This window comes from Phalacrocorax carbo, chromosome 6 (genome assembly GCF_963921805.1).
Source record: "Phalacrocorax carbo chromosome 6, bPhaCar2.1, whole genome shotgun sequence".
In the NCBI taxonomy this organism is placed as follows: domain Eukaryota; kingdom Metazoa; phylum Chordata; class Aves; order Suliformes; family Phalacrocoracidae; genus Phalacrocorax; species Phalacrocorax carbo.
In genome coordinates, this window is record NC_087518.1 from 12,648,829 (window position 1) to 12,665,562 (window position 16,734).

The following is a 16,734-nucleotide window of genomic DNA, read 5'->3' on the forward strand; positions in this document are numbered from 1 at the left end:
CATAAGGACTGTTTTGGGATGGGTGAGGATTTGGCAGATGACTACTTCGGTCCTTGCTCCAGGGTGGCTATCTGGTGCTACCAGGAACCCATCGGGGAGGCTTGCAGGGCTGAAAGCAGCCAATTCTCACTGAAGTCTAAGAAGCGGTAGGGTCCCCTAAATAGCAAGATACTTAAGAGTCAGGAGTTGAGGATGTGGATGAAACCTTTGAAAAATGCCACTAGGCCTCAACTTTAATAATAATCTGCCTTTGTGTGTCTGGAGGTCAAGTCCCCCAGCCTGCTGGCAGACAGATGCCTTGTTCAAGGACCTGCCAGCTCTTAAACACTTAAATCTGAGCTTTGTTGGGTGCCTACTGGCCTTGGGTGTTTCCTTGCTCCTGGTGTTACTCCAACCTCCCAGAGCTACTGCAAAGCTGAGGCCCCTGCATGGGATCAACACGTGGCTAAAGGTCCCTAACAGCAAAAGCTGTTCAGCTCTGGGCTGCCAGGCATGCGGAAAAGCACTCCGTAAAAGAAACCAAGCTGTCACCTCCCCCCTCCAAGCCTCCTCTTCCTTTCTATGTTACGAAGGATAAATTACCCCACACTGGCTGAGCTTGAGAGTATGCTTACATCAGCTTCATGGTGGGGGACGTTTCAGTGTTGGAGGCACATGCTCCCCCGTCTTAGGCCTCGCTGCTTTACCTGTTGCTGCAGCCTGTGTGCTGTCAGCTCTGCTCAGCTGCACCACTGTCGGCCCCGAGCACCCACATGTGGTAATTGAAGCAGCAGCAGCTGAGGGGGCTTGCGGGGAAAGCGAAGCAAGCGTCTGATAGCTGGTCCCAGTTTGAGGGGGCTGCATTAGGTGATATGTAATATGTATTTTAATAGCTTGAGCTTAGCGTTTTATTTTGTAAACCTTTATTAGCTCGAATTTGGCACTGGCTTGAGCAGTCCTGGTACATAACTCCTGCCTCAACACCGTCTTTTCTCTTCCTTGCTGCATGTCCCCATTGCTTGGAGAGGTCCTCTCCAGATCTTGATGCTTTTCCTGCTGGTATGAATCAGGTAAGGCTGGTCCTAAGGCAAGGCTGCTGAGCGCACCACAGCCCTCTGCAGGGTCCCAGACATGTTAATCTCTTTTAATAGCCCAGATTTACCTCTGGCCCCTCCAATCCCCCAAAAGCCTTAGACTGAAGTCCATGGCTGGTGCCTACAAGGCACCGTATATACGAGAGTCCCCAGTCACCCTTCTCCAGCATTAGTTCCCAGTGCCCAACACGTGGCTGCTCCTCTGCCATGTGACTGCAATGAAACCATGGCACCGGTGCGTTCCTTCATCAGGGGACTTCTGGGCAGCGCTCAGGTTATTCTTATTGTCACTGTTGACGGAGCACGGATGGGAACATGTAATGGGTGCCATCTGTGTCCTACTTGTGGGACCCATCTGGGCCAGGGTGATCTATGCTGCACCTTGCCTGTGCTGGGCTCGGGGGTTCCCCTCTCGCAGGAGGCGCTGAGGCTATGAGCCGATGTGGGGAGATTGGAAAGGGCACAGCAAGACACGCTCTTCTCCAGGATACCCCCGGTGGGCAGCCAAGCATCAGCCTCGTGCTCATGCACTTAGTGCAGGGATTGCACTTAAGACTGAAAATTGCTTCCAGCCTCAAAAGAAATGATATAACCAAAGGAAATGGTTTCAATAAAAGGGGATATTTTTTTCCTTTTATTAAGGGCACTGAAAGGCTAGTTATTTGGCTCTTCAATCTGTTTACTCTTTCCCCCTTTTCTTTTTTTCCCTGTGCAAATGAGAAAGGGCCTTTGCTAACAAAGGCTGTGTGTAACCCTGGAGCATGGCTTGGATCAGCATTCCTGTAACTCCATCTGAACCGGCTTCCCAAGGAAGCACCCCCAGCCCTTCCAGTGGGCCGGCAGCGCTGTGCGGGCAGCACTGCTCCCTCCCCGGCACTGGCTGCCTTGGTGGCACCGAGCACAGCCCCCGTCCCAGCTGGGCGAGAAGCCACAGAGTTGTCCAGGCATTCCTTTGGCGTCCCCCTTCCCTCCCCTTAAAAGCAGAGATTTGGTGTTTAGAGACCTGCAGGATCCTCAGCTTTTAAGAGCATTCAGTACATCATAGCAGGTACCTACCTGGTTTTATGCTCCCTGTGGTGTTGTATTGGGGTTATTTTGTTGGGCAGGAGATTTGGGGACAAGGTTGCTTTCCACCCTTTTCCTTCATAAAATTCACATGGTTTCAGAGCAAACCATGGGGTGTGGACATTTCATAGTGATTTCTGTCTCTAATCTAACCCAGGAGAAAAGCCACTGCCAGCGGTGGGCCTGGTTTCCCTGCTGCCGTGTCTGTGTCATTTCTGTGCCCAGCCTTCCACTGGGTTGTAGCCACCCTGCCACAGTGGTGCTGACAGTGACTTTTGACAGTGACGTTTGAGCTGACAGTGACTTTTAGTTGTATTTAGTCCTCACAGCTCCCAGAAAAGCAATACCCTTAAAAGGGAAGAGGTGGGAGAAGAGAGCTCCTTTCTTGTTGCTCTTTGGGCTCAGCACTGCCCTAGAGTGAGAAACCCCATCAAATGCTATGAGATCCCAGTTGAAGGCTTACCGTGTTTTAATCTCATGGGGGAATAAAGCACGTGGCATGCCAGCAGAAGAATGAGATGGGCTGTTTTTGAACAAAGCAGAAATTAAAAAAAATATAATGCTTTGTGCTGGATCCTCCAAGCCCTGTGCAGCCATCAGGGAGCTGATCCAGGCTGGAGTAGGAGGCAGTTAAAAATAATATTATTTTTTTTTAATCTCCCTTCCTTTTGCTTCACGCTGTATTACCAGTGCAGAGTGTTGAGGCTCACTCCTGAGATGAGCCACTAGTAGTTCCCCAATAAACTAAATCTCAGGTTCATGTCAGTGTTGTGGGATGGGGGCTGCAGAAGGGCACGCGAGTTTGGGAGGGAGTGCTGCCCGCCCTGCACCACCACAGGGCCAGCATATGGGGGTGCTGGGTGCTGGGGTGGCTGCTGCGACCTCAGGGAGATCCCAGCGCACTGGGGACGAAGGTCAGTCAGAGGCTCCCTCGCTGCTGGGTGCAGAACGGATTCTCTTTGCAAGCAAAGAAAGGGTTGTCACCGGCCATAGAGAGAGATGGGAGCAGGCGTTTGTTTTCAGGCATAGTCAAAGCTTTTATTTCCCCCCTGCCCCAGCTTCCCCTCACCGCCTCCGTCCTAATACAGTATTTTTCCAGAAACCCTACTTTGTGAGAGATGCAGCATCCTTACCAGGGGCAAGTGAAGTGCCAGCCAGCAAACACAAGCAAGTCTGAAAAGCCTCCTTCAAGCGAGACACAGATCCAAGTCATACTTGAAAACACTTACATTTTTTTTCCCCCTTCAGTGAAGGCTATTTAATCCTCCATCTGGTAAACAACCCAATCTGTGGTGCACAGCAAGATCTGGAAGGAAACCTCCCTATCGCTGAAGCTCGGTTTTGTTCCACCTGGAGGAAAACCTCAACAGCTTCACATGGGCCACCAGGGATGGGGCCAGCGGCTCCATGGCATGAAGCACCCACAGCACAGCAAAGTGCCCGCCGCTCCGAGGGCTGGAGCGAGCAGAGCTGTTGGCAGCACTCGGAGGAAGGGGCTGGGTCCCCATTAGCTGCTAAGCCGCGCTGGACTGTGGCAAAGCTCGGCATTGCAGGAAGGGAAGGTGTTCCCTCTTCTATGTTGGGGGATGTGTGTGTTTATAGAACAAATATGAGGTTGTACACACACGCATATGTAGCCATACATAAACCAAATGGCTATTAAGTATTGCAATCGTATACAAATATAATCACTCAACATATAATATCTAAGTATAATAAATATTGTTTAATTACGCTTGTAATACATACTTTATACACATATACATATTACATATAAAGCATGTATTATCACTTACCTTTCAATTATTTGCAATAATTCCATTACACATTATAATATAATTATTATTTACACTGTATACCTGTGCATGCAAAGCGAGGCTGTTCTTGTTTTTTGCATCGCTGTTGCTCTGACAGCTCCCCGACAGCTCCCAGGCCTCACGCTGAACCCCAGGGCCAACCTGGCAGGGTGGGTGCCTGCCCCCCTTGCCCCTCGCTGCGGTGCATGTGCCCCATGGCAGCTGATGACACAGGCACTCTGTGATTCAGAATTCTGAACAATACTTCATATGGCAACAGGCGTGGTTTGTTTCTTTATTTTTTTATAGGCACTTGATGGTGGGGAGGGGTGAGGGAGGGACGGTTTAAATAGAGTTTGCAAGGGTATGCCTTGCCTGAGGCTGAGCCGTGTGCAGTCGTCACATCTAGCTTGGATTTTTCCGTTTGTCTTTGGGCTCCCGTTGCCAAGCCAGGGTGACCTTGGCAGCGCTGGCTGTGGCGGCTCTTCCTCAGCTACCATGGTCCTCCTGCCCCAGCTGATCACTGCCAAAGGGGCACTGAGGACTCCAGCCTGGCCAGAAAATGGTGCTGCCAGCGAGGCACGGTGCCCAGCCCCACGCACACCAGTAGATAGGCTGCTTGGTTATGGGGTAGGCATCTAGTCGCAGCTATGCTCATGTCCCTCTGCTCCTTTTGGCAGGGTCGATGCACTTATTGCAGCGGGGACACCCCGGTGCTCTCACCTGGCTGCTTTGGCAGCCACCAGCACCTTCAGCTTTGCCATGGGATGGCCCGTCCTTGTTCCCCAGCCCAGCTGCTCCCAGCACTCCCCAGCTGCTGGAGGTTATTGTGGGGCTGTGTTGGGTAATGGCCACACTTACCTCTGGGCACCAGCCCCGCAGGGAACGTTTAGTTCCCTGCAGAAATACCAAGTTGGGTTTTTGGTTTGGGGTTTGGGTTTTTTTTTGGCAGTGTAAGGCTTGTATTTAAGGGTACCAAAGAAGTCCATGCACAGGTAGAAATGCCCCTGCTGCCCTTGGTGTTATCCCTTTGTGCTTTCTCCAGGGGACAGCAGCTGTGCTCATTGCTGGGGGGATGGTTGATCCTGTCTTCACCTCATTGGTCACAGGGCTGCCCGAGAAGAGTCTTCACCTCTACTCATCATCAAACCTCGGCCAAAATGCAGCACCGTATGCGGCCCTGCAGGGCAGCTGCACCGAAGTCCCATTACCACTAAGAAGCAGGGCTATGTTTTGGTCCCATTTGGGATCCCAATGATGCACACATGCCCATCACCACCGGACCACCATCTTCCTCTGAGAAACACTCCTGACTCACGGTGGGGTGCTAGGCAAGGGTCGAGGGGATGACACCCTGCTCCATCCTCCTGGGCGGGGGCAGTCCCTAGGGAGCTCCTTACTTTTCAGCCCTTGTTGTACATCAGGCACTACCATGCTCCCAGTTCCAAGTAGAGAAGAAAATGAAATCCAATTACACTTTAGAGGTAGCACAGATTACCTTGATATTGTCTCCTCTAGCAAGAAAAAGCGATGCAATGGAACAGCTAAAAGTAAAAAAAAAAAAAACCCCAAAAACCAACTACCACAAAACCCAACTAGGAGCCCTTCAAACAAGTGGTTCCCTGTAGTGGAGTCTTACAGATTAAAATGATTGTAGTTGGGGTCACCAGTCGCACGGTGTCCTCCTAACTCCGTTTTGCTCCAGTGCTGCAGCGTTTTTCGCGTCGGGGCTGCCCAGCGCCGGGGAGCGGTTGCTGCTGCTGCGGCTGCTGCTGGGCTTTGGCTCGGGCAAAGCGTTTCCAGGCCCGCAAAGCTCCAGCCCGGGCTGAAGGCGGCTGCTTCAGAAAGCCAAAGTGGCCATTTTCTGTTTGCATGGGCAGGTTTTGCCTCAGAAAGCAGTATTTAGGCAGCCAGAAAGCCAAAGGTATGACCTGAATGAGTTGGATTGTCGCTGTTGGTTTTTTTTTGGCTTAGTTTTTGGTTTTGTTTTCTTTTTGAAAAAGCCAAAAGGTGGGTATTTCCAAAGGTCCTACACTGAGCTAAAAGACACCCTGTTACAGACCAAATCTCAGTTGGGTATAGCCCTTAGCAGACCATGGCTGAGGCTGGAGGGCTGCATTTGCTCCAAACTCACATGGCTTTGCTGTTGTTTGGGGCACTGGGTCAGGTCTGATGGGGACGCCGGGGGAGCGGCTGCCGATCAAAGAGCTGCTGCAACCGGACCATCTCTGAATTGCCACTACTGCAGAAAAGGTTAGAAACCAGCTGGCTAAAAGACAAAGCCCAGAGCATGTTGCCCCTCACTTCACACCAAAGAGAGCCCAAAGGGGGTCCCAGCCAGGCAGGTATTGCCTAAACACCCACAGAGAGCACAATGGGAAGACAGTCTGTGTAGCTGTCCTTGCCACTCACTGTGCCATCAGCTTTTAAGAGCTACCTGCTGGGAACAGTATTTAGGAAAAGGGGAAAAAAACAAAAAGAAATCCATCCAAAAATCCATCTCTTTATGACTCTGAATCTGCTTCCAAACCGTGATTCATCACCAAAAGTGATGAAAAGAGCTTGTGGTGACTTGAACAATGATTTTTCCAAGCAGAGGCAGCGCTAAGCAGGGAATGTGAGACTCCTGAGAAAGCAGGAGGAATGCACTCCGAGCCTGAATGCTGCAGATGAAATTTGTTGCGTCATATAATCTGGTTTTGTGCTTCGAGTTTCAGCTAGATGGGGAGATACAAGAAAGGCCATTTTCGCAAGATCTCCAGTCCAGATTGGGAGAATCAGTCAGACTGACAGGATCACCAGCGATTTTATTTACTTTTCTTTTTCATTGCTTTGTTAAACCTCCAGCCCCAAACGGAGCAACCAAGGAGAGAGTGTCAGCATATAGGTGCAGATCAGAGGCAGAGAGGAAAAAGGTTAAGATATAACAGCTGAAAGCTGTTAGATGAAAGCATTAGTTCTTAAAAGAGCCTGAGAGCACTGGGGTTTTATAAAACCTCCCATTGTATTGCACTAATAAGTCAAGTGTTCACGGCCAAGCCAACAGACTCCCTCCACAGCATCTATTACCGGCATGTTTACTTACAAAGGCAGCTGCCAAGCCAAAGCCAAAGAGGAAAGATTGAAATACGGTTTTAAAGAAATACAGTCCCATGGACTGGTTTTAATTTAAAATCCTAGGACTGGGGTTGGCATTTTCTTTTCTGTTTCACCCCCTCCTCCCCATTTCTTCTTCAAGGAATGAATTGTCCAAAGCCAGCCAGCTAAAGGGGAACTTTCCTCTAGGTGTCTCTGTCCCCATTTTTATTCTCAATTTCTCTCTCTCTCTCACATGCACACACACACACAAAAAAAAACAACCCTCTTCTCTGGTCTTCCCAGTCCATGCTCTCCCACATCCCAGCACAGTGCTTTGTGAAGCACAATATAACTCACACGTGTCTCAGCACCCTTCACTGTCCCCCAATGCCATGGGGCCACCCCATGTGGGAGGCACCAGCTGCCACAGGAGCAGCACATGGTGGCAGGGAACAAGAAGCCGACACTTCAAGCTGGGTCCTGCCAGCCTGGTGGGGCGACAGGCAGGATACCGTGGACAATGTGATTTCATCTGAGCAGACACCTGCACCCATGCTGTACATATGGCTTTGCAAAACAGTTATCACTTGCTCTTGAAGAGCAGCAGGTATGGGGCCTGTATTATTGGATTTGACCAGAAATCCAGAGACATGCATGGACACAGGCAGAGTGCTCTGCTGTTGTAGTTCAGGAGAAAGCCCTGGCTCTATCAGTCCATACCTGCTGCAAACCTGCTCCTCTCTCTCTCTCAGGATTATTTTTCATCCCAATGGAGAGCACGTGGAAGAGTGGAACAAAAAAGCCCTCAAGGCTTTGTCAGGGAGAAATGTGTGGTCACAGTAACACACCACTGCCTACCCCAGCAATGAGGAACGGTGCAGGAAGCTGGGGGAGGACGGAGGAGAACAAGGCAAAAGAAAAGTTGGGAGCAATTTTAAATTAAAGGAAAAACTTACATTAAATTATTGCTTTATTTCTGTTTCTATGCAAGTCTCTGACACACTCCCCTCTGCCCCCAGAGACGCCATGGCCGGCCCCAACAGCCCAGTAAGGAGGAGAAAGACCTGAAGGGATCCTGCCCGAAAAAGCAGCCTTCCCAAGACTAGGATCTACAAAGTAGTCTCTTAGTTAAAAGAAAGTCCCCAACCAAGGCAATCCCTCCTACCCAGCAGTGTCGGTCCCACCACCAGCCCTTGTAGATGTTGAAGGGTGGGAGGGAAAGGCAAGGAAAAGCTCCAGCGCCAGTGTTTTGAGAGGTGTCCTCCCTCCAGACCATGCATGAATGAGGCATCAGGATGTGGAGCAGACCATAACAGAGAGGGCACGGGGTCGAGGTCAACCAAGAGATGAGCACAGGGTGGGAGGAGAGGAATTGTGGCAAGATGAGAGTTACCCAGCTCTCCCTCACCTCTCCCCCCAGTCCCTGCCTCATCGGATGTGGAGGTACGAGGGGATGGAGTAATTGAACAGCAAGTAGTCCATTTTGTATAAATTAAAGAGTCTCCTTTGGTAGAAAGGGCTAATGTCCTGGAAGAACTGGGCCGTCATGTCGTCCGTCGTCCTGGTGGTCTTGGATGAAGACGGGAACTTGACACTCGTGTCAGCCCCAACCAGCTGGAGGATGTAGTTGGCATCTTCGGCCAAGGTCTCATACTTGCCCACCACGTCGTAGTGGACGATGCAGGGGTGGCAGAGTGAGTGCACCCGCTCCCAGTGCTCATTGAAGGGTTCCTCCCGCTGCGTCCGTGGATCCAGCAGGTAGTAGACAAACTCCTCAAAGCGCACGTCATCCCCGCGCTCCAGGGCCTTGTCGCTGGGCTCCTGCCGGTGCCGCCGGATGATCTTGGTCCCGTAGCGCTTGTGGAAGGCTGTGTTGTAGCTGCGGGTGAACTTGTTGCGGTATGCTGAGACCAGGCGCTCAAAGGGCTCCCGCACAAAGATGAACTTGAGGTAGCTGCGCAGGCGGTGGTTGATCTCAGGGATGCTATACTCAGAGAGGGTGCGCAGGTTGGATGAGACGTGAGCCTCGTTGGCGGGGATTTCCAGTGGGTCCCGGTACTTGCCTTGCCCCGTCAGGACCATCATCACCCGCTTCCAGTTAGTGCAGGCCACTTTGGGCACGTAGCAGTAGAGCAGCCCATGTGTGTCATCCACCACCAAGTGCCGCAAGTCGTCCGGCCGCAGAAGTCGCCGCTTGCGGGTGTAACGGTTGCAGATGTTGCTCAACAGCTCTCGTCTCTGCTGGTGAATGACCTGCAGGGATGACTGCTCAAACTGGGGAGGAAAAAAAAAAAATCACCATCTCACCCAAGCTGATCATGGCCTACACACAACACTTGGCCCACAACCGTCCCCATTCCCTGCCCTTTCCTGGGCTTGACAGTCACCCATGTGGGAATTTTGGGGACAGTGTTGACTTTGAACACAACTTGATTTGGTGCATTTAATCCTTGGCCCTGGTGGGGGCAAAACAGAAAGAAATATGATGAGGAGCCAGATGAGAAGTCAAGCCAAAGGGGGTGACAGAAGAACAGGCAGTGCAGATAGGGTCGACAACTGAACAATTTGTTATAGCAAACCCAAACGCACTGGGGTTAAGCTCTCCCTTACACTGTTCCAGGGTAGGATACATGGCCCAACCCCTCCAGGGGCAAAGAGTGCAGCCCCTCTGCTGGTGCAGAGCCCCGCACACCTCCTGTCTGCGATGGGGCATCGCCGCATTGCACTGACACCTACACCCGCGGGCTCCCGGCAAACACTGCAGCCAAGTGGCAGAAACACAGCATGCAAGTGCAGGCATGTATGACGAAAATGGCGCAGCTGTGCTGCCAAGGAAAGGCAAAGGGAGCCAGGTGGAGGAAAATGGTCTTTAATGCTGATGGTCAAACCCTGGGGAACAGACGGTGAGCTGGAGCAGAGGTGGGGTGGCCAGGCATGATGGAGAGGAGTGAGACACTGCTGGAGGTGGTGGGGTGGCCCTTCCTACGGGCTTTGGGTTTCTTCTCCTGAGGGACTTTTTCCACACAGGCCAGTCTGATGCCTCAGACTCCTTTGTCCACAAGGAGGTCCTTTTCCTTTATCCCTTTTGATCCTTGCATCAAGGCCTGGCAGCTGCTGCCCTGGCTTCCCAGGAGCCCAGAGCCCCCTGACCCCTGCCCCAGCTGAATCCCTCCTCCAGATTTGGGGATTTAACCTTTCCTGTCATGGTGTTAATCAGAAATCCCAAAACGTCATTAAAACATTCGGGTGAAGGAAACCATTTCCAGGAACTGAGAAGGGGAAGGTGCCTTTCTCGTTCTGCCCACTCCCTCCCCGTTTTGCTCACAAGGGTTGGGAGGTTTCACATTCAGCCCCAAGGTCAGGACCGGGAATGTCCAACAGCCTTGTCCAAACCACGACTTCTAATGGCTTCACCGCCCGTTTGCTAACTCGGGGCAGCTCTGACCCCGTGAGCTGTTGCTCTAATGCAATGACCCCCATGTTGCAAGACAACAGTGGCTTCCACTTTGGGATTGTGAAGACAGTCCCGCCAGCATCACAGGGCGCCACGGCAAATGTCTCTGCAGCCTGCAGAGATGTGGCAACCTCAAGATGAAGGGCAAGGGCAGGCCACCTCCTTGGTCCCTACGTCCTTGCTGCTAACAGCTGTCATCGCTTATGCATGCCAAAGGACACTCTTTGCTAGGCGCACCCTCACCTCTCCCTGGGGGCCCACAAGGGGTTTTGGGAGGCACCAGAGCCTGGGAGAGGCAGCGTTGTGGAGATGAGGTTTTGTAAAGCTCCTGCCAGGAGTTGGGATCCTGAGACAAACTGCCCATCCCATGGATGATCCAATAGACCCATCACCTTCAGAGGGGCACTAACATCTGGACAAAAAGCTCCTCCTGCAAGAGATGAACCACACTCAGACCCTTCTGGATCTCATTTCCACAAAAAAATAACCTTGTCCAAGTCACTTTAGTGACCACTTTCTCCAGAAACCTGCATGGACAGTAATCTGAGACAGGAGCAGGAGAAAGCATCCTATCCCTGCTTCTTCCAAGAGGCAGATGGTAAGGTAAAATGCTCAGATGGAGGAAATGCAGGTCAACAGACTCTAACTGGCACCACAAGATGATTTTGACATTGTTGGCTACTTGGCTATAAAGAAGATATAACACCTAGGGAGGTGATAATCATAGCTGAACGGGCATTTTCATGGTACACCTCTTTGCAACACAGCCAAAACTTTCAGCAGAAATTTCTTTCGTTTGGAGGCTCCCCATCACCTTTTAAAATTGGAAAACCTTTTTGCAAGTGCTTAAAAAAAGAGGCATTTTAATAATGTGATTTTTTTTCAGGTGTACTTTCGTAATTCAAAACCATTGGACCAGAGAGTCAGACGGACAGACGTTGTCAGCAGGCATGGCAACAAATAAATTTGACTACTTTTCAACAGCCGCCCACTGGAATAAGTGCAGGTCTTGCAGTTATTTCAGAGTAAAATTGCTCCCTTCATTTCCTTCTCTTTCAAAGCCAGAGAAATTAAGTTTCAGTTTTAAGGAAATAACACCATGACATTCCAGCGGCGTTAGGGTTTGCCGGCATTGTGGCCAAGGAATTCCACATTTGCCATTTTTCCCCGAGCAAGTGTAATTTGGCTGCTTATAGACATAAAAGCATCAACCTAGACACTAACATAAAGCACCGTGTAGAGAAAGGAGATCTGTCTCTGGCTGCAGCGAGCACTGCTGATGGGCAGTGGGGAGGCAGTGGGGATGGCAGCCAGCTGCAGGGACGACCAGCATTGCCCTCTGCTTCTTGGGGGCTGCAGAAAACGACCGCCCCATGGACGTGGGGGGATGCAAGGCACATTTGGTGGCTGGGGTGTGTGGCCAGGGCCCAGCCTGTTGCACCGTTTGGAGGGTGGTTTCCTGCAGGACCTCCTGCAGGGTAGTTGTGGGCGAGGATCCCTCTGCAAAGACAAGTCTGGCTGCATGGGGGGAAAAACTGCCTGCCCAGGTGGGGATGCAGTAGAAGGAAACAAACACCTTTTGCAGCTTCAACCACAAACCCCAAGCTCCCACTGAGCTGCTAAAGGGCAAGTGGGACACCTTCCCGGATGCTGGGTCACTGATGCTGGTTGGGCTGCGTGCACGGGGGGCTGGTGAGGGCAAGTGCTCCCTGCCTCAAGCAGCAACCATGGCTCATCCTGCAGCAGACCCTTGTACAGACACAGACCCCCTAAGCCCACCTGGATGGGAGCGTTTCCCTGCCCAGACTGTGCCTGGCTACCCAAGTCTCAGCAGGTATATCTGGCACAGCTCAGGGTGATGGACAGGACTCACGGTGATGAATGGAATGTCCCACGATTACAAACCCCTTATGGCTGGGTCCAGCTTTACACGTGTGTGTATATATCTATGTGCATATACATGTGTGTGTGCATATGTGTGTGTATATATATATACACATATATAGCATCCAACACAGAAGCCTCTATCAATTATTAGCTCAGAAAGAGCAGCAATGATGCTCTTGCCCTGCTATGATGGCCCAGAGTTGGCTTTGAAATCCTCAGGTAGCGAAATCTGCTGGTTTTGCCCAGCTATGGCTCAGCCCACCGGTAATGAAACCATTTGCCCAAGTACCAACAAGGGCCATAAGCACTTTTTTTATCACCAATTACTCCCAAAGCAGTGTGGTCTTTTCTTTTGGAAAGAAAAGGGGCATGGGGACCTTGGGGGTGGTTGGAGACAGCATAGTGCCCCACACACCAGAGGGTGGAAGAAGGAGTCAGACCCCAGTGCCCCACTCCCTCTTTACCCCTCCATCGCCCTCTCCCTGTCCCCTTACCTGGTCACTGTCATACAGGGCCTGGAGTGGGCTGCGACCGGCCTTCCCCTGCCAGGTGGATCTCATATCCCCATCTTCTGCAGCTGGAAAAGGAGTGAGAAAAATCAGAGGGGTTGGGAGAGGCTGATTCCCTCATCCTCTCTGGAGATGCCCAAGTTCAGATGAGGCAATGTCCCCCGAGAAGAGACAGATCTGTTTGGCTGTCGGAGAAGACACTCAAGCAACGCTTGTTCCTCCCTCTTATTTTTTAACAAAACCTGCAGTTAGGGTTCAAAGGTCCAGACTTAACCTTTAAACAAATAAAAGGCCATAAATAAAGATAACAGCTTGTTGCAATTTCAAGAGCAACTGGCAACAGTTTGATCCATATGCATTTGGGAAATGCCACTGCATGCAGGCTGCATTGGCGAGGAAATGACCCAGGAGGTGACAGGACATTCACCAGCATCGCTGCGGCCCTGTGAGGGGCAAGACAGCATCTGTGCTTGGCAGAGATAAGGGGCAGGTCCAACATCAGCAGCTCTGTGCTGAGCCCCCACGGACTCGGAGTTTGCATTTCTGGGCTCAGACACACGGTCATTAACAGACAAATTGGTCAGATGCTTCATCTGACTGATAAGCCATTTTAAGTTCTTATTCACTATTTTTTTAACTTCCCTTCTACACTAGCAACATCTCCTCCAGTGTCTGAAGCTGAAGCAGCCACCCAAGCAGTCCTCGCCCCTTCCCTGCCATGCAGATCAGCTGGTTTGATTTCAGAGGTCTATCTGCAGCAGCACCAAACCCAAGGCTGGATCTGGCCAGCCACAAACGCAGTGCTGGACATCCAGTCGGTGACAAATGCTCAAGTTCTCATGCTCAAAAATTACATAGGGATGCAACCACCTTCCAGGCTATCCCTCAGCCCCAGGGACCTGTTTCCAGCACAGCATGGGCAGAACTGCATGGCTTGGATATCCCAAACCCAACGCATGACGCCAGTCACGACAGGGGTGCAGGCTCTCACTTGCAGTAACACCTCCAAGCAGCTGTCCCACCTCCCACCCACCCTCTCCGTTGGCAGAGGGTGTCATGGCAGTTTTCACAGGAGAAGGTGGTTTCTAACCATGGGGGTTGTGCAGCCCTGGAGTTGGCTTCCATAGAAGAAATTGCACTGTGAATTTTAAAATGGAAGAAGATGTTTTTTTCTGACGGGGATGATAAGACACATTGTTTGGGAGATCATGGCCTGGGAGGTTCTTCTGGTCCTCCAAGTTCCTGCTCCTACACGGACCTTCTAAAATCTCAGAGGGACGTATGTGTTGGAGGGAAAAGCATCTCCCACAAACCATTTCTGGCAACATGAGGCTTTTTGCATGACAGTTTGGGGCTCTCAATCTTTTTGTTCACTGATCATCACCAAACAAAACCAAATTTGTTATAGCCCCAGATGACATCTTTTTAACCGAAATAACCAGAAGGAAAAATCCAAATCCCATCTTCATTTTCCTGTGCTTATATTTTGCTTAAATGAAAACTATTCCAAAGCACAAAGTCACGAGGGTCTAAGCTAAACGTTATTCATTCCTGGAGCTGTAATTAGGGGAAAATGACTGCCTGACCTCACAAGATTTCATCAGCAGCGCACATACACTCGTGCGTTCATGGGAAATGACACTTCCTGCAACACTGGATTGATCGAGATGTGACTCAACAAGAACGTACGGTTTCTTCCTCAATCCCCTGCATCAGTTACCCCACAGGAGGGTGAAACGGCATCTGTGCTAACAAGAGATAAGCGGAAGATCCAACGTACGAGCGCTGGGCTGAGGTGCTCATCCCAGAGGAGCCCCGTTTCACATTTCCAGGCTGAGCCCTCTGCAAATGACAAGGAATGAGATCGACCTTGAAAACTCAATGCACTGCAGCTCCAATCTGCAAGCAGAGAGCATTAAACTCGAGTCCCCTTCCTGGCTACGGCTGATAAACTCCTGTTCAATTTAAGAGCATGACCCCACTGTGGGCTGTCTGCAAGCGCCCTGCACTGCAGCAGACACTTGTCCTATATTTAGTAAAAGCAATGTGGAGGGGTTTGTTTTTGAGATTAACACCTGTATCAACCATAACGTTTCTTACAAGGAGCATAAGCAAACCCTAGGTGGTTCAGGCTGACCTGAAGCTAAAAGAAATGCAAATTGCTCGTGGGTGTGTGGAAACACCATCCCAGGGAAAGGCTTCAGCTCCCAGTGCAGTCAGGTCATGGCCCAGGAAGAGATGGCTGGCTCAGCAGGAGGCTTTTTAGGGTGACCAAAAATCAAATCTGCAGTAAAGCGGGGAGTGAGCAGAGGTCACGCAGGTCAGTTCCATGCTCTGACTGCTCTGGGCTGCGCCTTTCGGTGCTGCTGAGGCAGGGGAACAAGCCTGGCCAGGGCCTGCTGCACCTCGCGTGACTTTTGCCAACAGCCCCACCAGAAACCTTGCAAAATGGATTTCCTCCAGCCTTTCCCCAGCACAAGATCTGGCAGAGAACAAGGCGTCTCCTTCGGATAGCAGCAAACCCCCTGGGATCCCTACTATGCTCATGCCGTACAGGGTTCCAGAAAAAAGGGAAAGAGAAAATAAAAGGAAAAAAAGCTGCCAGGCTGCTCCCGTGCAGTAGAGGAGCCCAGGAGCACTGAGCTGGCAGCGGGAAGACACCAGCACTCCACATTCACTGCATCTTAACAGCTTTTGCTCTCCAAAGCGATGACACCACCCCCTGCCCGGGGTGCTCGCCAAACCCTTCAGAGAAAATGTCTGGCCCAATGGAAGGTTTTTACAAGGCTCCACCTGCAGGAAGTCTCCCCCCTCAGCAACCGTCTGGCTCGTGCTACACGCGGCATCCCAAGGAGAAAAACAAATGGGCAGCTGGGCCATGAGGATGACTTTAGGCTACAGTGTTAAACCCTGCGGCAGAGGGGCAGATGCAGCAGCTGCAGCCCTGTGCAGCTCAGCACAGCACCATGCTGGCACCAGTGCATGCAGAGGACAGCAGCTGATCGGTGTGTCCCATGGGACCAAGGTGTCCATGCTCTGCAGGGCTGGGGTCAGGGTGGCTCCAAACACATGCAGCTGGCAGCGTGCACTTGAACGAAGGCAAGTCCAGGCCACCTGTGCCCAAAGCATCCCCAAAACATCTGGGATCACCTAGCACCAACATTGGCCACCACAGCAGTAGGCAGGCCAGGGCTGCAGTGGGAGGCTGTAGGTGGTGACTTAACAGAGTCCAGCCTGCCTAAGACCAGGCTTGCCACCTAACACAGCTCTGTTAGGTGGTTATGGTGTTAATGGTGTTAACCACAGTTAACATCATTATGGTATGGTTAGGGTGTTAACCCATGACCCCAAACTGTGGCCATCCCGTTCACCATCCTTCAGCCCCAGCACCTGCAACATCTCTGCTGATGCACTCCTCTCCCCATCCTTCCCCATCACCAGACCCCGGGTCCTCATCATGCAGCTCTATGATCACAGCTCAGCCCTAATTTAAACATAAACCCCCTCTTCCCTGGCTGCTCCTTCCCAACCACCTCATCACGCAAGCCCACAGCGTGCTCCTGTCCTGGGGTCTCTCCCCATCCCCTAATTGCTGTCCCCATCCTGTCCGTGCCTTCACTGCCTACCACAAGCAGGCAATGGCCCACCTTAGGAAGGCTGAGCTCAAGGGGCTCCACAGCTGGCTGAACTGCACAGCTGGAGAGGAAAATAAACATGGAGCAGGGGAAAGGCTCAATTCTTGATCTGTGCTTGTTTCTTCCACCAGATCTGGGATACAGCCTGGGCTGCGAGGAGGAGGAGGGAGGAAGGGGGCAGATGGGCAATGGCATTTACACATTCCTCTTCTTTCACTCTTTCACGCTGAGAGCAAG

General features: G+C 51.4%; 2 protein-coding genes across 6 annotated transcripts in view; both read right to left on the reverse strand.

Annotated features, from left to right (window-relative positions):
• TMEM43 (transmembrane protein 43) overlaps positions 1 to 16,734 on the reverse strand; it is a 481,635-nt gene that overhangs the window by 371,262 nt on the left and 93,639 nt on the right. The window lies entirely within an intron of this gene.
• The window catches only part of CHST13 (carbohydrate sulfotransferase 13), a 33,720-nt gene continuing 24,937 nt past the window's right edge, over positions 7,952 to 16,734 (reverse strand). For all 5 annotated transcript variants that reach the window (XM_064453740.1, XM_064453741.1, XM_064453738.1 and 2 more), the window contains exons 2-3: positions 12,848 to 12,930; positions 7,952 to 9,286 (exon numbers count right to left, since the gene is read on the reverse strand). In XM_064453740.1, the coding sequence (XP_064309810.1) occupies positions 8,441 to 9,286; positions 12,848 to 12,913 (912 nt within the window). In that variant the 5' untranslated portion in view covers positions 12,914 to 12,930 and the 3' untranslated portion in view covers positions 7,952 to 8,440. The remainder of the gene's footprint in view (positions 9,287 to 12,847; positions 12,931 to 16,734) is intronic.